Source organism: Hypomesus transpacificus, chromosome 10, assembly GCF_021917145.1.
Source record: "Hypomesus transpacificus isolate Combined female chromosome 10, fHypTra1, whole genome shotgun sequence".
In the NCBI taxonomy this organism is placed as follows: Eukaryota; Metazoa; Chordata; class Actinopteri; order Osmeriformes; family Osmeridae; genus Hypomesus; species Hypomesus transpacificus.
In genome coordinates this window covers 3,722,651-3,746,650 of record NC_061069.1, presented here as the reverse complement: position 1 = coordinate 3,746,650, position 24,000 = coordinate 3,722,651, and the positions used below count along the sequence as shown (strand labels likewise).

The following is a 24,000-nucleotide window of genomic DNA, read 5'->3' as shown; positions in this document are numbered from 1 at the left end:
ATCCCCACTGAAAGAATCACATACATTTGGATGGAAATGACAGTAAGGGGGTTGAGATTGGACAGCTGTTGGGTAGCATCTGTAGAATACAGTAGTTACTTTAAAGCCCACATGTCTAGATAGACTTGGTACAACCTCCCAATTATCCCAGCTTTTCAAATATATCAGTAATATTCTCAGTTTATGGCTGAGAATATTACTGAGAATTATGTTCATTACATTATTGCACTGGACTTCTCCAGAAACCATAATTGTCTTCTGGAAATGTAGCTCAACTGAAATACAGACTCAATTTGAGCACCAGAGATGACTAACATTTGAAAAATTTAATCTTAATACATAGAAAAAACGTAAATAAATCTTGGCCAAGAGCCTTTGATCTGAAGAGCCCTCTTCTCGATTGAGAAGATAGGGCTGTGATTGAAGCCTAATGACGATAGATGATGGCTATAAGAGCACCTGTCTGAGGGGACAAGTATTCCCTCTTGAAATGAGAGGTGGAAATACGGGCTACAGTGGAGGCAATAGTAATGTCTCTCCATCCCCCCTGTCTGCCAAATGGCTCAATCTCCAAGCCAGTCTTTTGTTTGATTGTCATAAATCTGCCAGAATTACATTATCTTGGCACATCCATTACCCATGATTGCAATCCTGATGCACTGAGAGGTGAAAAGCAAGCACATTTCTAAAACTTAGGCCACTATTCCTTTTAGCAGTTCACAGATGAATCACTTGTGCGGGTAAACAGAAACTGTGCTCTCATTGACCACTTTTAGACCCCTATAAGTTACACAGGGAATTTAGTAATGGCAAAATCTACATCACAGAGGCTCATTTATCATTTACAAAAGAAGAAAAATGAAAATGTTCTGTTAAATTGCAATAATAGTATACATATGATAGGCAGCATACCTCTGTGGTAGAGAGTAGTGTTGAGTAGAGTAGAGGAGGGCAGATGAGAATACAGTAGAGAAGAGTAAATAACAGTAGAGCAGAGTCAAGCAGAGTAGAGTGGAGTAGCATTACAACACTAAAATAAACGAAAGAAGAAGTAAACTGGCTTGAAACTGCATTTGGCGCTGGACTTCCAAGTATAGGAGGGAAGAAGCTCTGAGTCATGTATTTTGATGCAATAGACCTTCCCTAGCGAATAACACAACAGGAGTAATCTTCAAAATGGAGATAAGAGCACTTGAAGGTGTTTCTGCTCAGTTTTTTCTAACCTCTGAAGAAGGATTTTGAATATGCTGAGGGATCCATTAAATGTAACAGCAGTGAATAGAAAGTCTATAGAAAAGTTGTTTTTATTTACATCCTTCCTTGGGAAAAGAAATAGGAATTTTTATGATTTTGTACGACATTCAGCAGCAAGCGTTAGACTCACCATTGTGCAAAATAACATTTTCCTCAAAATAATTTTTTTATTAATATGATAATCCGTATATAATGCATTTGTCAATAAATTCAATTTTCCCAAATGTTTAATGTCTGTATGATAAACACTATTGACTATGCAATGGCAAGCAGTATCTAAGCAACGCTGTGAGCATAACAACATGCCACATTTTCTATGTTCAGTCATGCCTAATTGAGTAGCCAGTCTGGTGTAAAAATCCATCCCCTAATTACTGTTTTGATTCCAGCTTTGGTAAGGCAGTAATTACAAACATACTGTGTGCAAATGTATGAAAAGAGTAAAGGAATTCACGCTTCCACACACTTGGCTTTAACATCGATTACATTTCAGGTCGTAAATAAGTGCACGTCCATTGGCCACATGCTAGTCATTCACAAGTAGTGGTTGCCAGGAACCCATAACCTTCAATAAGATATTCTGCTCATAGACTTACGCGACCAGTAATTTAAGCACATTTGCTGTCTGCTGGAAAGGCAAGCCTTTGGTCTTTTCACAATGTTCCAGAATTACAGAATTAATCACTTGCGTATTTGACACAAGGATTTGCTGGTTTTCTCACCCCACACGATACTCAACGTTTTGAGGCTAAGATTTGGGACATCGTCAACTCTTTTATCGTTACCCGCAGACCTTAAGCATATGCCTCAGCATTAATAAAGCATAGAGTTCATCCAGCAGAAGTAATTCATTTGCTGTTAGTTGCAGCATTAGCATATGGAAACACTGCTCCTGGACCACAAGCGCAAATGGGAACCAATTACTTGCAGAGCTGCTTAAAATGTCAGTCATGAAATGTGTCTCTGAGGGCGGAGAGAGATGATAACTCCGGGGAGGTTTATGGTGGTGGTGAAATCACTGATGTAAATGCATGTACCTGCGACTCGCTGGGGCATCGTGATGTGACGATGACGGGTCGTCGAGGACAAACAAGGGCAGGGGATGGTGGCACTGCCAGGCTGACTCCATGTCCCTGCGGGAGAACACTTCTCTCTCGGTGACATGGAGCCAGCAGAACACTGCTGGTGTCCCGAACACTGCTTCTGAGTCTGGAAGTAATATCTTGGTCAGTACCACCCAAGATTTGTCTGGTCCCTGCATGTCACTGCCATGTATTGTTTCACAAGAAATAAGGTTGACTCCAAAATTACAGTATCTGCAAGTTGAAGTCGACTTAGGGGAATGACTGAGGAGAACTGTGATTATATTCAGGGTTAGTAAAAGGTGTAATGGCCACTGCGTCTTGTGCTTGGCTTGTGAGACTCACTCTGCATGTCTTTGATGCTTTATAGTCCATGAAATAGTCTGCAGTTGTTGGGTTTTCATCTAAACCTGTCTCCCCTCTCCTCTCCTCTCCTCTGCACCCCCCCCCCCCTCCCCCCATCCTCACGTCAACTTTCATCCTCTCCTGTGCACCCAAATCCTCCTTGCTCTCTCTTCCCCGGCCGTCTCCATGTGGAGGAGCCAGATGTGCCATGATGTGACAGGGGCCATGAGAGGGACAGCCAGTGACAGATAGAGGACAGGGGAGATCCAGATATCAACCCAGTTGTCTGTCACTGTGACTTTATGACTACCCCCTCAAACGAAACACGTTGACACAGGCTGATTATGATTCCCATCGGTATCTTGCGTTTTAATGTCATCTTTGCTTGTCCATCTGTCCACTTAAACATAATGCTTTTTTTATTCTGAAGTAAAAAATGGCATGAACTTATAAAACAATTTGCTCACAGCAAAGCTGCAGACAAACAATATTAAACCCCCACTGTACTAGTACAGTAAACACTTGAAATCATATTTTCATGTCATCATCGTGAGAGCAGATGTAGCTCTGTTTCAGTCGACTACGTAATTAAAGTTAATGTGTTAAAAGAAAAAATGCATTCCACCTTATGTTGATAATGAATGTTGTCATGAGAACGTAAATTAGCCCGGGATGAAAACAACGTTGTCTTTCTTTTACAAGTTCTAAAAAATCCAGTACATTTGTCTCAATTTTCCCATCAAAGTCATTTGAGCGCCACTGTGATCCAATTAGTGGACCTCTCTAAATGGAGATGACTTCGTTTAGCCGAAGAGAGAGAACTGACAGAGAAGAGGGAGGTGGACATAGGAGGGGGGAAGGAGACGGGTAGGGTGGTGAGGACTTGGTGGAAGACACCTGAATTGAGAATAATGAGCCTGGAGAGGAGCAAAGACGTGTCTTTCATCTCCAGCCAGACTTGAACGACTCTTTCATCATCATCATCTGCAAACTGTGCATGCTTACAGCACAGACATGTCAACCTCTGGGGAGCTAAGAGACGTTTCACTTTCAAAGGATGCGCTCCAATTTCCTCCCTTTTTATCGTATATCGCGAGTCTCATAGTATGAAATTTGACTTGGGAATCACTCAAGACAAGGCTTGCCAGCAAGGCTGGAATTAGAATGGGGTCCAGCAATTATTTATGGCAAGCCTTCGTAGCAACAGTGTAACTTGTTAAATAAGGAGTAGGCTAAACTGTGCAAAATATGTGCATTATGTTGTCATTTAGGACTAAGAAAGGGGGTATTTTGTGCCTTCAAATAAGGTGGTGCACAGAAGACAGATAATGCAACAGTTAGAAGTTCTACCTCAGCCGGCTCATGTCCTGCAGGCCGATGGTTGAGACCAGAATGTGGAGATCACATACAGGCTTTCTCATTCACAGTGTGACCTCCAACATCTGTTCGACCTGAATCGAGTCAGCTGTAGTTAAAAATCTAAACGTACAGGAGTTGCGAAGTGAGTGTTTTCGGTTCACTGCTTGATGTTTCCCGTGTAGTTGATCGATAGCGTGCTGACAGCCTGTGTTGTATCCGTCCTGTACTACTACAGATTGCTGAGGTAAAAGCTCAGTGGCCTCTCTCGGTCCAAAAGCAATATTGTGAACTTTTAACAGGCTGGATTTGTTTTGACCTACTTACACACTTCAGACAACACTTTCCAGCCCATTGAACTGCTGTATTGAATTCCCAGGTAATTAAAGAAACAACTTTCAGGGATTCAAAACTACGGCAGAAATTCACAGGCTTTCGAATGGTTCACTTCAACTTCCAGGTGATTTTTTTTGTTCATCACAATCGATTGTAATTATTAACATTTGATCTGTCCTTCTGAAATCAAACAATTTTACAAGCTGAAATCTATCTTTTGAAACTTGTGGTGTTTATCATTCGAATACACAAATGGCTTGTGATATCATGTCATTACTGTGGCCAATCAAGAGTTGTGGGTGGTCCTGAGACGTGCTCCTCCTTTCCCTGTAATTGGCTCCAGTGTTCATGGCTGTGAGATTGCGGCTCCTCCAGCTATGGCAGCTCCTGCCCACCTTACAAGTCTCCCAAGACCAAAAGCGCTGATTCCAACAGCCTTTCCGGCGAATTTCTACACCCTTAATCGTAAAACGGTCTCCAGACATCCTGTTTATGTGTGAGTCAGCTTTGGTTTGATTTATGTGGTGGGGGAACGCTGAAACTCATGTAAAATGGCTCCCAAAGGCTGCTGCTGCCAAACCCTGCGGTGTCCCATAGAGCTGAATAAATGAGGATAACTAATTGTTTGTTTAGATTGTGATAACTAATAACGCAAAATGTCTGAAGTTGTCAGCTGAATTTACCAAGGGACACTAAGCAATGTAAATGTTATGCCTGGCTGCAGACTTAATAACTCAGAACTTAATAACTCATTTGATGGCAGACATACTACAAGTAGATGATTAAGGGAACATTCTGTTGGATGGGTTAGGGGATGATTTGATAAGCTTTGCCATGAATTCTTATGGGAAAAAGGCTAGACAGTTTTTCAAAGATTCTTTTAAAAACACATTACAAATGACACGAGGCAACACAGAGTAAAATTAGATCACGTACTGTGCTGTACACTTAAAACTACCTTGGGTCTGGGTCTGGATTGTACTGCAATTCAGTAACCTACGTGCATGACGCCAAACAAATCCTTTTGATGCTTGTAATCAATCAATTTAGTGCAATTCATTAAACAAGATATGATCATTAATCTCTGATTATTATCGTAACATTTTATAATAGACATTTGCTTGAGGTTCGTTTTATGATTTGTGTTAAATGCTGTTTTTTCCTTGATGAATTCCAGTTCATTTAAATGATCAATTAGCACTGTTGGGATGGGCAAAGTTTTGTTAACTATCTAGGAGTGATGTCAAGCTTTCATCTGTCTAGGAACAAACAATAATGAAGCTCTTAGTTCATGGCTAGTTCAATTGATCAAAGATGCTGACGTTTATTGCGAGACTTAGAGACATTTTACCTACACTGTATGACCAATAGTATGCGAACACCGCTCTGTATGAATTCATTCAATAATATGGTTCCAAATTTGCTTCTTCACTTTTCTGGGAAGGCTTTCCAAACTCAACAAAACATTTCTGTTTGGCGCTCGCTTTTTACATTTGGCATTATCAATCCAAAACAAGAAAGTGCCTTCCCCATATTGTTGCCACAATATTTGGAGCCCGGAAGAGTCTTGAATGACATTTGATGCTTTAGTATTAATCCATCAGTAGAACTAAAGGCTGTAGTCCAAAACCATGAAAAACAGCCTCTGTTGTTAACTGAATTGACTGCCCCCATGCACAAAGCAAGGTTCATATAAATATGTTAGTGCTAGATCAAGTATTCTTTAGACCAGACTCACACAGAGAAAAAAAATCTTACCATTATTGATCTACACCGTAGTATTAAAATGAAATTCCCAAGAAGAATGAAACCTTCCAATGATTGATTGCTTATCATATTGTTTGACAATGCTTTGATAGACTTTGACCTATTTTAAGGCATGAAAGATTTTTCCTACATGTAAATAAACTGAACACACACACACACACTGTCAACTGAAAAAACATTGACTGAGGCGTCAGACTTCTCCCTGCGTGTAACAAAAGTAGGTAGAAGGGGTCAGATGGCTGAGCGGTTAGGGAGTCGGGCTAGTAATCAGAAGGTTGCTGGTTCGATTCTCGGCCGTCCCAAAATGACTGTGTCTTTGGGCGAGGCACTTCACCCTACTTGCCTCGGGGGAATGTCCCTGTACTTAATGTAAGTCGCTTTGGATAAGCGCGTCTGCTAAATGACTAAATGTAAATGTAGAAAAAATACATGTAAAATTGATTACAACGAAAACTACAGTCTATTGAAGTATCCCTTGGGTAAGGACATCCAGTGCTATAGTAAAATCCCATCAGGGTGTATCGGAATAAGTGGCAGAGTGCCATGAATTATGTACAGTGCATCCTGCAGCTTTCTTGGGTGTTACACTAGGTTAGAGGTTACACTGATGTGTGGCACTTGTCTGGCTCGTCTGCGAGTGATTGCGCTCTTCAACCCTCCAGTTTCCACCCTGGTCACATGAAGGGTCCCTGGTTGTACGATTATCATGTCATTACATGCTGTGGAGCACTAGAGTTGATTAGAGGAAGCAGGGAAGGCTCCACAAGTGTGTGTGTGTGTGTTGCTGGCAGTTTTGTGTCTTCACCAGCTTTGTTCCAAAGTTCCAGTACGTGGGCCGGGGCTTATCAGGAAATCAAGGTCTTAGCGTTTCTAATGCTGGCTTTGGGAGGATGAAGCCCAATCCTAACTAAGCCCCCCTGCCGGCCGACGTCAACTGGGGGTTTTTTTTTTGTTGGTGCGGTGCATTATCAGTGATCTGGAGAGCTTGAAGTCCTCCTCGTCTCTCCTTTTATCTTCACACCGCACCACCTTGTGCTCAGAGCCTTCAGCTCTGCAGGAACAGTGGGAGACAAAGGTAACTAGCTGAGTAGGTCCTTTGTTCAATTGTTGGCGTAGTGTTAGGCAGCGATGCCACTCAAGATAAAATAACTTTACACCAGCCCAAGAGCATCTATTGGTGAGATTTGTGAGGAAAAATAGAGCTTTACAGATTAAAAGCTTATGTCATATATATTATTATAATTAGGGGAACACAATACATCAAAGCAAATATAGTGATCAAGTTCCTGGGACTGAATCCATATACATTAATATTTAATCAGCTGGCAGGAAAATTGTGTCTGTTTGTGGAGGAATGGCCCTGACGTGCCACCAACATTTCATCTACCAATCTGTTCTGGAGTAACTGCCATGTCGGTTCCTGCTGTTCCGGACCACAAACGGGCTAGCAATCAGTATGCCAGTACAGTATTAGCAGAAGCGTCTCATCTCAAATCTTATCTGTAATTCTCCTCTCCTTCAGCGTCCTTGTTCTGTGGGTTTAACATGGCCTCAGCTTTGATTGTGTAAATGAACATTACTTTCATGCTAATCGTGCACAGCTGCAACACAGTCCTCAGAGGAGTTCACTGTGTTTGGAGGGAGAAGAACCCAAAGGCAGTCAGAAGCCCACTTAATCCCTACCTATTCCTCTATACTCTTTACATCTCCCAATCTGTCGTTGAAGAAAACACTTTAAGCACTAAGATTCCCCGGTCTCCCAATAAGCGCAGGCTTTCTTCCTGTAAACAGATGGTTGCTAACCGTCAACCGAATGGGCCAACAAGTTCATATGAATGAAATGGAACGCTATGAATACCAATAGAGTACAGCCACTTTTCTGTTGAGTGTAATTATAGATTCCAGGGAAAGTGAACAGAGTTCCACAGCTGGGATGTATTGTCAGTTTTCAGCTGTTATTTGGAATCCCTCTCATGGGCGCCTTGTCTCAGGAAACTCCTCCCTCAGACGATCCCCAGCCAGCAGGCTTGTAAAACAGACACACGCATCAGTCTAACTCTTGTTTCCTCTGAGGGCCTCAGACCTGCCCACCCCGAACCTGAGATAATCACTCAGCCTGTGTGTGTGTGTGTGTCCGAAGGTGTGTGTGTCCTTGTGTGCGCACGCTGATCCCGCTGCCCTCTTCGTCTTCTCTAATCACTCAGGAGTGTGTATTCGTGTTTTTTTTATCTTTCCGTTTTTTCCCCCCCATGGTTTGTGTGTTTGCGCAGGTGTGTGACCTTTTGTGATTTTAAGCCAAGAATCCAATGCATGGCAAATGATGCCTCTTGACAACTATCAATTTACAAACAAGTTGTTTTTGGTACTATGGGTGATTTGTTCTTTTTCATTGTGTGGTTTTGTTTATCCAGAATTGTTTGGAATTACTGGATTAAAAAAAATACTATTACAAGGAAGACCTTTACTTACAATTAAATTCTTTGTTGATACATTTAATTCAAACCCCTCTGAAAGGGTGTGGTCTATTAACTTCTGAAGTCAATCCAATTTAATTTCTGTTAAATTTACAGTTGGGCAAATCCGTCTTGGCTGTTAGTAAAATTGCCAGTCTGACTTATTTTTCTTCATCTTCCTCATCCTACAAATGGAATCACACTTAAACTACCATGGTAAAATCCTGATCTTGCAGACCTACACAACAACAAAACATACTTGCCTGTCCAGTGTCCTTATGGTTTTACCAGAGTAAGATACACAAGCGCACCTAAACACAGCGGTGATGGCCTGGGCCGGGTGAGGGAAGAGCAGGAAGTAGCAAGTCCTCTCACAATCATCTCTGCTCGCAGGCAGTCTCTTTACATTCACAGTGAGCGGTGGCCACAGCAGCACCAACATTCTCCCTTAACCCCTGGAGAATATCTCCTCAGAATCTTGATGAAGCTACAAGCCTGCACAATCCTCCCTTAGATGCAAGCCATACGCAGCAGGCTCAGTCAGGCTGTACGTAGCAGGCTCAGTCAGGCTGTACGTAGCAGCAGAGTGGACAGCCTCTGGGGGTTTCAGGCTGCCCCCCCCCCCACCCCCCCCCCCCCCCCCCCCCACGCCCCCCCACCCCCCACCCCTGGTGTGAAGAACCCCTGTAAGCCTTTAACTCCTCCTGCAGGGAGAGACGAACCATCACTGTCATTGATACCTAGACCGCTGTGTGATTCTGTGCATGTCTGTGCCCCCCCACCCTCCTCCCTTCCTGACCACCCCCCCCCACCACCCCACCCCCCAGTTCATCCATCACTGCAAGTGTGAATGACAGAAGGAGGAGGAACAGAGAGAGGCTGCACCCCCCTCCTCCCCCTCAAAAACACTACTGTAATCTGTGCCAAGGTTCCCCCTCGTTGGTTAATAGAGACCTTGTGTTCCACTGCTCCAGATGGGCAACACCAACACAAATCACACACAGCTCACTCTCCTCTCCTTTCCTCCTATCTCCTCCTCTCCTCCTGTCCTCTCCCCTCCTTTCCTTCTCTCCTCTCCCCTCCTGTCCTCTCTTCTCTCCAGCAGTCATTTCAAGCATTAAAATGTCTTTGCAATTTAAACATCTCTTTAAAGATCTACATCACAGGGTTTGATTTATAGTTTCACGTTGAAATCCTGAAACGTACGCCTTTGTAAAAAGCAGTATGAAAGCAAAGTTGATTTCTGAGCATGATAAAAACATCACATTTAATTACACGTATATATATATATATATATATAAATATACACAATAAAGCCAGAAACTGCAAACACCCACACAAATGGATCCTGCTGACGATACAATAGCCTATAGGCCATGATGCTGATGTCTGTTGTCGTTGTCTAAATAACAGCACAAAAACATCACATATTAGGACCCCGTTGGCTACTAACTACATAGTTTGGTGGCCTCGTACTCCACGGAGTTAGGTTGACTGGCAATGAAAGCTTGCAGGGCAGCTAGTATCCTGGTCACCTCCGAACTGGACAGTTTGAGTCTGTGTCGCAGCAGACAGGAGAACAGGTCCAAGGGCTGAGCCCCTGGAGGAGAGAGGCGGTTGACCCTGTAGCGGATCTCTACCAACTGCAGCAGGGCCGAGTCCTGGGATCCCTGAGTGTACGGGTAGTCCAGTTGCAGGATCAGGTCTTGGATGGCGTCCGGGTCAAAGTGCATGCTGTATCCAAACAGCTGCATGCTGCTGATCTTCATGTAGCCCATATCCTGGGAAGGCTCGGTGACCTCGGGGTTCTCGACCAACACCGTTGTGTTCCTGTGCTCACCTCCCAAAGCCCCCCCGGAATCCCTGACCCGGCTCCCCCGCAGGTAGAAATGCACAGTCTCGAAAAAGCTCTTCCATCGATTTCCAAGAGTCAAGGTCCAGTTGGTGCATTCCAGGGGGATCTCCAGCTTGGTCCTCTCCCAGTCGGGGTAGCCGTGTTGGCCTATGGGCATGGTCCAGCTCTCTGAGTGACTGCCTCCGAACGGGTTGACAAACACAGAGAGCGCTGGTTCCAGGGTGCTGTTCTTGGTCAGGCACACCTGCAGGGACACGCCCAGCAGCATGTGCACGCGGTTGGATCGGACGCGGTTGCTCTTCAGCGTCAGCAGCATCCTCTTCCTCCAGGAGGGGTCGAACCAGGCGTTGAGCCGCACGTCGTTGCTGACGAAGACGGCGTGCAGGGCGATGCGGGGGTCGCGGTGCTGGAGCAGGTAGCGGAGCTCCAGGTCTTGCAGGTCCCGGTCGCTCTCCAAGCCCAGGTAGGGGTCCGTGGGGTCGGGCACAGCGGGCCGGCAGGCCCCCTGACCCAGGGCGAAGCCTGGGTTACAGCTGGAGCAGCGTGTGCGGTTCTCTGTGGAGCAGGAGGCACAGCGAAGGCCCTCTCCCACAGTGCAGGGGATGGGCCCCTGGCAGGGGGGGTGGTGGTAGGGGCAGGAGCAGCTCCGGGTCTCCTCACTGTATACACCTATGTGGTTGTTTTCACTGCAGTACAAGATGGACAGTATGTAGCTCAGCCAGTAGCGGAGTGGTCTGGGGAACAGAGAAGAAGGAACACAATGTACAGTAAAAGTCTTTCTTTCTGGTCTAGGAAAGCATGATGCTAATCAAGATGCATTGGGAGGACTTTGCTTGCCCTTCAAATTTACGCCTGTTACTTTTTTCTATTGAAGAAATTAAAGAAAACTCGAACAGTGATTGCCACTGCATAGCAACAATATTGCCAATTTAGACGATAAAATGTGGGAAAAACAAACCTCTTCATTTCATGCCCAGCTGCTGCCATAGATGCCAAATCTGACCAAAACATTTGAATATGGAGGATTTCCCTTGAGTGGACAGGTGGGGTGATTTGGAGCCAAGAACACACATATTTTCCCGTCTTCAAATTTATGAATATAGCCTACCTGACAATCCAATGAGGATACGATCGCAAAGCAAAAACGAAACAAAAAAAACCATGAGCCAAATATAAATATGGCCTTTCGATTAGGTTTCATAAAACACAAGGGAATAAATGGGCTCGTCCAATAATTCGGAACCTCTATCAAATCCTCCTTTTTATGACTGGAGGGGTAGTGATAAAGCGGTGTAATTGGATTGTGGATTGAGGAAGCCGAGCCTGCATTTGCCAGTGGAGCTGATGGATTGTGTCATTTAGTTAATTCCCTTCATGAGAATGGCTATCAAAACAGAGTAGTCTGGAGAGAGGCACCAGACAGAATAAAGTTATGATAAAAGGGCTGGAGATCTAGGTAGCTGTGGAGCCCAAACTCCTTAACGGCCTTGACAGAACTATTCATAGTCGATGGGGGAGGAAAAACTGTTGTAGAACAGTTGAGGTTCAACAGTTTTCTACTGAGTCAGTGGGGATGGCGGGACAAGCAGTAGTGGCAGTGATCAAGTCATAACAGACACGTCAGTGAGACTCAATCAGTCTTCCAAGGTGAAGCTTCCTGTCCTACAATCAGCACTTCCTGTCCTACCATCAGCACTTCCTGTCCTACCATCAGCACTTCTCTTTCCCTCCCGAACTTAGTTGCCTCAATTTATGAAAGTTTCTCAGCGCGCGGTGCATAAATCATTTGCATACTTACACGCGAAGAGGTTTGGGGAACCTGTGGTTAATGTGGGCTCCTATAAATACCAACCCCCTCCCCTCCTCATCTCCACACCTCCCAAACCTCCCTCCCTCGCCCTCCCCCCCTTCCCTGCCTCCTTTACCAGCCCCGCCCCCCCCACCCCATTCCTCCTCCACCCCCCCCTCCCCCTTTCACTGTTACTCCCCCCTCCCCCCCCCCCCCCCCCCCCCCCCGCTCCTCACCTCTCTCTCTGCAGGCCTATTATGGGCTGCGTTCTGCATCTCTTGCTCAGGCTGAAGAGCTTGTTAGCGGCGCGCCTTGCCTTGGCGAGGAGCTGGCTGCTACTGGTCTCCAGGTGACGGTAGCGCTGGAGCAGACCGGCATCCATCCTCCACAAGTGCTCCACGACAGATGTGTTCACAGCGTAATGGGTTGGCAGCCTACCAACAAAGCTCTGGAACTCCACTGGAAGAGAGAACACGAAGAAGAAGTGTTTACTTCTGGCCAAACGCCTCAGATTCACTTTAGTAACGCTATCTAAATGCTCGTCTCTTTGTGCCAGAAAAGTAAACAAGGGAAGAAATGAAGAAAGACTCACAATATGCTCAGAGAAGCAGCTCTGCCCGAGATTTTGTCAGGGTTTATTTTATTCATGGCGTCTGTTCATCACTGCATTCTAGTGAACAATCTGTTATAACTCATCTGGCGGGGAAAATCTATTCATTTTTAGCATCTGTCAGGGTCAACTGACTAAAGCAAGACGAGCTGTAGGCCTACTCTAGGTAAGACTGTTATGGTAACCCATGAGTTAAGTAACTATTATAGAAAATACTGTAATTGTCGATTTCTGGCAAAATTTGCTGAAAATCTTTTTTTGTTCCTTAAGCTCTGTAAGGTTTTTCAACCTGCTCAATCACACGTGTGCCATAGTTAAACTGAACTGTAATCTTAGCATACACAAAGTTAGCTGCCTAACCATAGTCACCTGCCTATTTCTGCATTGAAATGAACACAATTATAACCAGTTGACAGACAATCCTAGACAAATAACCAAGACAAAGAGTTGTGTTGGAGTTACCGACAAGACACACACCTGACTCTTCAAACTCGAGGTTGGCCAGAGTCCAGGCCTCCTGCATGCGCTGCATGTTGATCTGCAGGGCCTGCAGGTCAGTCCGAGGGCAGTTACACTGGGGGAAACCTGGGCTGCACTGGCACCAGCAGTCACTGGCCCGGCACACAAACCGGCCCTCCGAGTTGCAGCCGATGTAGCTGAGGGCGGCCTGGACGAAGCGCCCGCGCAGGTAGCCTGGCAGGATGACCTGGAGCCCTGGGGGGAGGAGGGATTTGAAAAGTCAAGCCATTTCTACAGTCATGAAGGTATCCCACTACTCACAGCACAAATATCTCCTGGCTAAACCACCCGGTAAAGTACAGTGCACAATGACTGCCAATCAAACGAGAGCTGTCTTGATTTCACCTGCGGAGACAACCTGCTTCTCAACACCCTAGCTTTGTGGCATGGGCATCTGTTACAGCATGTTACAGACGCTGTCAGTGAATCTGTCAGGTTCACAGATCTGTGTATCCAAAGAGATTTTGTAAGTAAGTACCTTATCTGCAATCCCCATTTCAGACATACCTTGTAGCTGAATCTTGTTTTCCGGACTGTGAACCAGCACCGAGCTGACAGAGTCAAGGTTGTCATAGTTACTGCATCCAAGGGGTCCCGTTCGGGTTTCAGACACCTGTGAGGAAAGTTCAATATTCAAAGAATCCAGACACATCTCTGCCTGGCCTGTGCAAGGTCGTGCGTGTGATTGGACGTCGCTTATGAGTTCATAAAGGAACATCGATCAATGCAAAATGATACACATCTTTAATCTCTACCCATACTCACTCCATCCATCTTACACTGAGCTCTAAAACAACAGTCAGAACCAGGCCATTTATCACAGCAAATGAAACCTCATCAAAGAGGGCTGCTTGCTTCAACTACTTTGAAGAGATACGTTAAGACTGGGAGTTCCTGTCAAGGGGTGGAGAGTTCTGGAACAACCATCTCGAGGTGCCGTGCACTTGGAAAGCAGATGATGGAAACCATTACACCGTTGGTGATAAATTATACATCTTAGCATCATGCTACAAACACCGATCTGAGCTTTATGCTCTACCATCTCCACACCATGATTCCAAATTCGGCGCCATATGTGTTTCATGAATAACAGTAACAGGTGGCTCTTGGCCGCCCTCCCACTGTAACCTCTTCATAACTCTGTGTTCAGGACTGTGACATACTGCTCACACCGCAAAATGGCTGACTAATGGCAGCGAGCCTCTGTGGAAATGAAGGCAATGATATCCGCTATCCATCACGCTAATACTGTGGGTTCTAGCTAACACACTCTCAGTTAGGCAGCTGCTTTTCTTAATCAATAGCTACTTAGCACCCAGGTATGCTCCCCACCTTGATGAATGAGCATGCTATATTATGCCTGTTATATGACTGAATTCAGGATCAATCCACTGTACTGGGGCAACACTATTAGAATTTGTCTCTCGTCTTTCCCTGTCAGCGTATTTGAGCCAGATAGCACGGTGCTGGTGGTCTGAATCCTGTATAATGTGCTGACATACTCCTGTCCATCTGACTTTATTGCCCTTGGAGTAGTTAGTCAAATTGCGGCATTACTCTTTGACATGAATTCATTAGCCTGATGCAATCCCAGTGAAGTATTCATTGCCAGTCACCATCGCTCTGAAGGCAACGTTGATATGCTTCGCCACCTCTTTTTTTATGCCGTCTGGAAGCTGACAGAATACTGGCCCTTTGTCAGTCATTTTTCCTCATTTGAAAGGATAAACCCCACATATCATAGTTCAAAACCAATTTGGCCCCAATTAAACGAGGTGGAAAAAAAAACATCAACCCAGACTAATCTTTCCAGCATGCACTAAAGACAGAATATATACTCCTGGGGCATCAGATATTAATCCCAGATTACTCCAGGACAGCATAATTACCCCCGGGTCAACAGGGTTACTATTGATCAGCAGTGTTGAACTGGGATAGTAGAATAACCTTGGGTCAATTTAACTACACGAGGACAGTCTAATTACCTGTGGCTCAGCAGAATTGCCTTAGCAGAGTATCCAGGGGCCGATTACTTACCCCTGGCTCAACAAAGTTATCTTGGGTCAACAAAGTTACCCTGGGGCAGTATGTAGTAATTACCCCAGGGTCAACGGTTACCCCAGGCTGCAGAGTATCTTGGGGGCCGTATAATTCCCCCAGGGGACAGTAGACGTAGAATGAGAGTGTCTCCTACCCGTATAGCAGTGGAGGCGATCTGGAGGTGGTGCAGCCTGCGCAGGGTGCTCTCCCGTTCGGTGAAGTAAGACGCAGCCAGCTGGTGGAGCGCCTCCAAGGTCACTGCCCCCGTGCTGTTGGCTCTGCTGCTCCCGGGTCGGAGCCCGGGTCCAGCCTCAACCCCAGAGACGACTTCCTGGCCTCGACTCAACTTCCTCTTGTCCACAAATATGGTCAAGGACTCCTCCCCTGATGGCAAGCGTAGAAAATAGAGCTTTGTTTGCTAAATGATCAAGTATTCATTGTTATTCAAGTTTAGTCCTGTTGGGGAGAGATTAGTATGTTTCAGGGTATGTACACTCTTGTCTCTTGCTGAATGTAAAACATTCTGTAACAGAGCTCTAATATATAAATAAATGATGTATTGAACTACCATCCAAGGAATCTAAAGCCTTCAGATCATCAGTAAAGAACTACAAATAATGGAAAGAAGTCTGTGTAAGTAGCAGGAGACGGCAGCATGCTTTCGAGAGCAGGGGGAGAGTTTAGTGTTGACATGCTGAAGTGTCCCAGAGGACAAGACGATATTTGAGTCTGGTGGTGCTGGGATGTGGGTCAAACGGAGGAACAAGCCTACTCTCTACAGCCCGCAGGGATAAGGCTGTAGCAACTGTACTGCATCTCCCACAACTAACCAATCTTTTTAAACCTCAGTGGAACAAAGCTGGATGGTAAGCCTGTCTTTCCGGTACTGTACCTCCCAGAGTGGCTGAAAGGAGGAGATGCGTCCCGTACTTCTTGATGATGCTGTCTGTGATCCTCCGGAGGGTGGGCCTTCTCCCCAGCTGACGAATGGTGTGCATGAACTCGGGGTCAAGGGGTGGAGCCAACATGCTCCAGTCACGCTTCTCCACCGCCAGACTGTTGACCTTCCATCGGCCAAACTCCCTGAGAATGTCACAACCTGCCTGTCAGAGACTGAGAGTTCTCCATTGGTGGATATGCATTTATAAAGTGAAATGCATTACAAGAAGCCTTCCATATTCTTCCAGTTGTTTTTTGTGGCAAGCTGACAACATTCTGTTAGATTAATGCAAGTACTTGTGGGTTAAGAAAAATATAAATACAAACTGCATAACAGAAAGACACAAACTGGAAACCCAGACTACAATGAACACCATGATACCCTGGAGGAGATACAGCAGTGAGTTCTCTAAAATGTGTCCTGCAACACTTGTATTTGCACACAGCTCGGAGGAAAACCATCATGGGGTAGGTTGGAATTTACTCTGACAAAGTCCCACTGGCTCTTGAGAAACTCATGCATGTTTACCAGACTGGAGTAGTGTTTGAGTTTGGGGCCCTTAACCTTATAGTGTTCTTCTCCTAGGCTTTCCTACCTTGTTTTAAACGCCAGTTATAAAAAATTAAACATTGTTTGTAGATGGGAACATTGCATCACAGACACCCACAGAGATAAAATGAGTTAATGGTCTAAGTCTTGCACTGCATGGAAGTCCTAATGAGACTTGAGTGCAGTTCTTACATGCATTATCAGTGTCATAAATTGCCAGCAGAGTGGCCCTGAACAAGTGACCCGACCGAAAGTGCCGGAGGAACGATAAACTACGACGTGGTGTCCCCTCTAACCATGAGTGCCCATGACCCATAATGGGCTGAGCCAAGCTTCAAGAGCCTCAGTGCATCCTGAACCAGAGACCTTCAGTCAAGGAGGTTTACCAGTCAAACCACCCCACCCCCCCCAACCCCACCCCCGAAACCACTCCGCTAACCACTGTAGAAACCATTCCTAGCTAGCTGAGAAGTGCCGTACTGCGGAAAAATCATCTTATATTTACATTTAGCATTGTGTAAACTGGGACCTACTCTGCCTGCGGCATGCCAAACATGTCTTCCCTCTCTGTCCCATCGCTATCTCTCAGTGTTTCTGCAATGCATCCATTTCCTCGTGGGAGGCAATCAAATAACTGCCACCAGAAAAGATCGGCAAGGATAATAATTGGCAAATCAGGACAGTGTGGAGAGTGTCATTACAGCCAATCATCATAACGAGGGACAGACTGAGTGTCTCCCTCAGTCAATGCTTGATGGGCACTGTAGTTGGTAGGCCCAGTTAGCCTGGGGCTGATTTACCACCCGGTACATTTTATAGGAACTGGAGGCTAGGCATGGTGGAGAACTGTCCAACTGCATACTGCACTGACCTGGAGCCATGTGTAATCAAGAGTGGAGAAAATAAGACCGATAACTACATGCTATCTATTCTCATGGTGCACTCGATAACGCAGCAACTGTTCACTATCTTCTCATGTAAAAATCCAGAATGAAATCCTGTCTATCTACACACAATACCCCAAATTTACAAGATTTATTTTTACCTGCAAATATAAAAATGAAAGCTAAATATCACATTCACAATATTCATGAACCATCAAGTGGTCATGTTTCAAGACCAAATATTGCATTTATTGACTTTCATAAGTCTGTAGCACATCAGCACCCCCCAAAGACATTAGGCTGTGAGATTGAAGAAGGTTAATTGTTTGAAAGGGGATGGGTACTTCTGCAAGACATGGTTTTACTGTTGTCCTTATAAATAACTTGGTTTTATCATGGATTCATAGAGAATGAATGGTTTAAGACTGTAGTATAAGCTACGTGTAACTCCTAGCCACAAGAGGGAGAGCAAGTATTGTCCCATGTAGTAATGTGCAGTGTTAAATGGTACACTGTCTGTAACATCTTTTACAAAATGTCACAGAAATGCACAAATTAAATATGTTTTAGCTATCCTGTTTTAACAGATATTGTAATGCCCTAAATGATAGAACTTTCAATTTAATTGAAAATATTTATCGGATGGACATGCCGTATGCATAGGCCTTATCGCTCGTCATAATCCATTTTAAAGTTAGGTGCAGTAAGGTGATGTTGACAACAGTACACATAACCAACTACGCTGGCAGAATCAAGTGTCCCAAAAACAGTACTATGTTCCACACAAGCATTGGCAAAGTGTTTGTTAAGATGCTTTCAAAGGAGAGAAAAACAAGCAGGAAAGACTACCACGCACACTGATATTCCACTTTATATCTCACCTGTAGATCTTGTATCTGGTGGTAAACCCTTGTCGGTGTCTCTCCACTGTCTCAGTGAACTCCAGGGAGTGATGGAAGGGGCCTTTGTCAGACAGCAGCCACCCCAGGGGCCCAGAAGAGCCATCATTAGGACCTTCAGAAGCCACCGTCCAACAGCAGCAGCACAGAATGAGAGCTAGCACCCCCTCCCACAGGAGCACCGCAGACGGCCCTCGAACACCAATACAGCTCATGCTTCTCCCAACCACTCCTCATCCTCTCCAAACTTCACATGGGTCCTGTAATGGCAACATATTATATTTGACAACATGAAAAACGTAGCCCAAATGGGGGACTTAATTAACACAGGACATATCCTTCATTGACTGTTAATGTGCTGTCTGACACACATCACATCCAGTGAACCTTTTTTTCAATTTAATTTTGAGTGTTCAATTGACAGGATACATAGTGCATACGTTGTCATCTCGTACTGTACCTGAATTTTGAATGCGAGTGTAGACCAATTATGTCTTATTAATCAGTTACTCAAACGTCCTTCAAGTGCTCAATAATTTTCTCTCATCGCACCGTAGTCGAGATCAAATCTAGAACCCCACAGGTATACATTCCAGATGTTGGAGTCCAATGTCCTAAGCGACTTCGTAAACCGCGGTCATGCTCTGCAGAAAGAACACCAAGAACGCGCGAGGATTTTAATAGATCCTCATTTCGAGGTAAGACACATGCAATTACCATAAAGTGAAAATGTATGAGGGCAATGCCCAATAAAAAATATAAACCGAGTAAACTTTAGATGACGGCACTTGTTGATATTTATCAATCCTCAATCAATATCTTGATCCGCTCCGGTCAGTGCAATGCTCATTGAAAACATTTCATGCGCGAGCTGCAGGTACCCTCCTCATCCCGCACGAGTTGTGTGACTGAGAAACTGGTTGGTTGTAGCGGAACCGAGAGTAGAACGTGGCCCCGATGTGGACAAATGAAACATTGTGCGCATGTAGCTCGACATCGTATAGTCTTCTTTATTAATAAATAAATAAACCACTGATGATGCACGTTATCACTAATCATTAACAACAACCGTGTCAATTTGTATGAAGCTATTCCTGTCACCATTAGCAAGTGTTATTTACTTGTATATAATAGATAGGACAATACATTTTCAATAATAAATGATTTAGGCTTTACATTATTGGCTTTGGGGAAACTGTAACAAACCAAATTGCCGCCTGCAGTTTGATCAGCTTTCTGTAGTTTTGACTCTGATCTCCTTTCCCAAATAATGCAATCTATCTGTCATTTCCCTGATTGCCTAGACAGGTGTTGAGCAGCAGCTGATATAGTTTTTCCCTTTTCTCATGGCAATATCACAGCTACCAGGCACACGGTTGACATATTTCAAGGATATGTGACAATTGAGTGACTTTAGTTGAAAGCGGATCCTCGGAGGCTGTGGATTATGAGGAGAAGGTGAGTGGCAGGTACATGAGATACATCTTCAATTAGGCTGTCTCAACTTTTTACAAAGGCTCATATGAAAAGTTAAATGTCGGAAGACGATGTTTTATGTTGAAGTAGATCTGGATGGTATGGACATGATGTCGTCTGGTAGAACAAGTTGTTTGTTCAGTCATCCTTCAGATGGCTGAGCGGTTAATCAGAAGGTTGCCGGTTCGATTCCTGGCCGTGCATATTACGTTGTGTCCTTGGACAAGGCACTTCACCCTACTTGCCTCGGGGAATGTCCCTGTACTTACTGAAAGTCGCTCTGGATAAGAGCGTCCGCTAAATGACTAAATGTAATGTAAATTTAAAAGGCTGTCGCAGATTTGTTGGTAAATCTCATTGGACAACCCTGTCACGATTAGTATACAGCTATCCCTGTCACCATTATCAAGTATTATTTAATTGTATAGAATTTATAGGATTACACATTTTCAAATATAAATTATTTAGGGTATAATGACATAAGGGAAACCTAAGGGAATCAATAGTCTGCATAGTAACAATAATCAGTTTGGCTTGTTTTAGTGTAATTTGTCAAGCACCTGCGAAATTGTCACAGCACCTTTTAGCCACCTTTAACCCCAAATTCAAATGGGAAATTCTTAATAATGAGGGGTCACAATATAATGAAACAGTCACAATTCCATGAGACGTCCATCTAAGATTTAGGTATGCCCTCCATTTACATAGCCTTGTTTTTTTTTAAATTCAACAGAAAGTTCTTCATGTCATCTCTGTGAGGAGAATAAGCTCTCCCAGGCAAGGGAGATGTGATACCTAACAATATGAAAGTATGCAATTGCTTGTGCAACAAAAGAAATGCATTAAATATTCCATCTCCTCTGTAATTTGTGTGAGGAGAGGATAGGAGAACTGAAGAAGGGCTAAATGAGCTTTTCCCTGGGGCTGTACACAGCTACAGTCTGCTGAAATCTGGGCCATTGTTGTCTGTATACACTGTAATTGAAAAGTTCCCAAACCTCCACTCTCCTCCTTCTCTCCCATCTCTCTCCTCTCCCCTTCTCTCTCCATTCTTTCTCTCTCACCTTTCCCTCCCTATCCCTGTTGCCATCTCTCTCTCTCACTTTCTTTCTTTTTCCATTTCTCTCCTGTTCCTCTCTATACTTGTTCTCTCCCCTTGTGCTCTTTTTTTCCTCCTCTTTTAACTTTACTTCCTTTCTCCCTCTTCTCATTCACTAACCTCTTTTCTCCTTCGTGATGATCCATCGCACTCCCCCCCACCGCCCCCCACTGCCTGCTGTGCTTCAGGATGTAACTGGCTGATGTTGATTATTTGTGCGGTAATCATCCCCTGAATTTCAGTCTTAGTGGTGCTGTGGAGTTGCAAGACCCCACTTTTCATCCGGTTGGGGGACGTACTTTAACAGGGTTTTTATGTGGGGTGTCAAAGGCTCGGGAAAATTTGCCAACAGGGTGCCCACACTAATCACACTGTCACATGAAAAGGAGAGATGTTGTTAGCCAGTAGCCAAGATTGCACCAGGGGGGTACCTCAAAGTTTCTCACTAATCTGTTTAGACTTAAGAGACAATGAAATAAGAACTGTGGCACATAGGGAGGGGCCACTTGGCGTTGTCACCTTCAAGATGCTGTGCAGCTCCATGATTATCCTCTGAAGACGGGAGGAATAACGACTTTCCTCTTGGTGACTTGGTGACTTGGTGTTCACAGCTCCTGATGGCCACAAGGAACGTGTGAACACGTGCAGTCCTCTTCATCCACACCTTGCCCAATTTTCTCAGCAATCACTGCTTTAGTAATGTATCACACCTTACAAATACAACATCATGCAGGTCACAGGCAGACACCTGTGTTCTGCGCCCACATTGTCCTGCGGAGATGTATGCTGTTTGAAGGAAGATGTAACTTGGCAGGCGGTAGAACTGCAAGTGAGGTTAAAATGGGGTGAATGTTCAGATCCTGGCTGAGTGCTGACTCCACTAAGCCCCAGGAGAGTCAAACGATGCCAGAACCTCTCCAACACAAGTAACTGGCATGACAGAGGATTGGTGTAAGTCAGAGAGATTTTATGGAATTGATAAAAAAAAATAAAAATCATTGTTTCATGTTTTCAATTTGTCAAGGACGTGTTACAGTACTCACCCTCTTTGACCAGACATGCTCAGGCCGTCGGTTTGGTTCATACATTCCACGAATGCAGAATGGACAAAAACATTTCAGTTCCGAGCATCTTGCGTTGACCGAGATGTTGCCTCAAAGAACAAAAGGTCGTCCTTATCTTGCATATTTTAATTTCTCGTGTGAGCTAGACTCTCACGAGCCCTGTTGGTGATTCAGGTCAGGGAACAAACATGTCCTGGGCTTTGTCAAAGTCCTGACTTCTCTGGCCAGGTTCTATTTTTGCTACATCCCTGTACATGCCCTTTCATTCTTGAGTCACACTGCAGCCGTGGAGAGTTGACCTAGAATGCTTAAATTCACTCGTGTTATGGATGAACAGCGTGACTAGGTGAATCGTGGGAGAGAGAAAGACATAGAGGGCAAAACGTAGTCAAGGATTCACCTGTTTTAGAATATGTATCAGCATGACTGGTCCTACTGCACATGTTAATCAAAGACTGGATGTTTTATGTGTCGAATAACTGTATTTGAGTTGTGGTCTGTTGAAGTAATGATGGCTTTTAAGTTAATGGTCCGTTTGCTGTGCTTTAATGGGTCTCTAGCTCCTGCATTACACAGTTGCTAAATGAGTGTGCGATGATTAATTTAATGAGTCTAAACAATACAGCCTAATAGAAGGTGGTCGTTTTCTGAAAACCAGTTTCAGTTTGTGATGACCATGGATCAGTAAAATAACTGTGCTTTCTTTATCATAGAATGACTGATGCATTTTACACCTTCAGAAGTTCAACAGAAAGACAAAAGGCAAAAATATTCATGTTTAAGATGGTCCCATACAAAAAATTACTTATTTTTTGTGTGTTAGAAATCCACCTCTCTTCCCCATAAAATGTTTATTTCGCTCTAAAGGTGACAGTGCTTCATGTTAAATTAAAAAGTTGCACATACATACACACCCCCACCCACCCACTAGCCTAGACAAAGCATTTGTGTCCTTTGTAATAGTCAATATGGTGTGGATCTCTTTTCCCATCATTTGTTTCCCAGGACTGGTCCAACAAAACTAATGAAGCTTGAGCATCCATGCTGGGTGCAGGCATTGATCATCCTCACATTTGAGGGGGTGAGCACACCAGGGGTTCAAGCTACAGTATCGAGAAATGGGCTTTAGAGAGAGAAAGATTCCTCCATTTATTTATTGAGGAATTGGTAAAAAAAAGAAGTTTTAAGAGAGCAAGGTTTGCTAGATAACTAATAATAAGATTAATGTACCGAATGAAGTATTACCAACAGCCCACACACTAATTGTTTGGTAAGTAAGCATACCCCCTTTGTGCTTAATAATTGCGCACATCATCACAAGCTTCTTTGTCTATTCAATGCGAAGTTGAATGCATTTCGACATTATCATCCTTTCGTGGATATATTTGGATCAGCATAATTATGAAAGGAGATCTTTCTGAAGATTGCTGTCTCTGTCGTCTGCCCTCATGGATATATAGATATAAAGTATACCCGTGTGTGACAAACCTAATGTTTACAGTTAGTCATTTACATTTAGTACAGTTTCAGGGTATAAACCCAATAATTAAAACGGCATAGGACATGAATGATAGAGAGTTATATCACATTTGTATTTGTTTGTTATCACACCATAATTACTCATGGAAATGGCATGCTTTTGTGATAACCGTGCTGGTGGCCAAAAAAACATTCCCAATATGG

The 24,000-nt window shown here is 44.2% G+C and overlaps 1 protein-coding gene across 1 annotated transcript; it reads right to left on the bottom strand.

Moving 5' to 3' along the window:
• Positions 1-10,041: 10,041 nt before the first annotated feature.
• LOC124473073 (BMP/retinoic acid-inducible neural-specific protein 3-like) lies at positions 10,042-19,318 on the bottom strand. Its single transcript, XM_047028324.1, has 8 exons — positions 19,139-19,318; positions 18,661-18,938; positions 16,299-16,489; positions 15,561-15,790; positions 13,874-13,979; positions 13,325-13,561; positions 12,474-12,696; positions 10,042-11,182 (listed from the first exon to the last, which is right to left on the bottom strand). Exons 2-8 carry the CDS (start codon positions 18,891-18,893, stop codon positions 10,042-10,044), a joined length of 2,361 nt encoding a protein of 786 aa, XP_046884280.1. The 5' UTR covers positions 18,894-18,938; positions 19,139-19,318.
• Between the last annotated feature and the right edge of the window lie 4,682 nt (positions 19,319-24,000).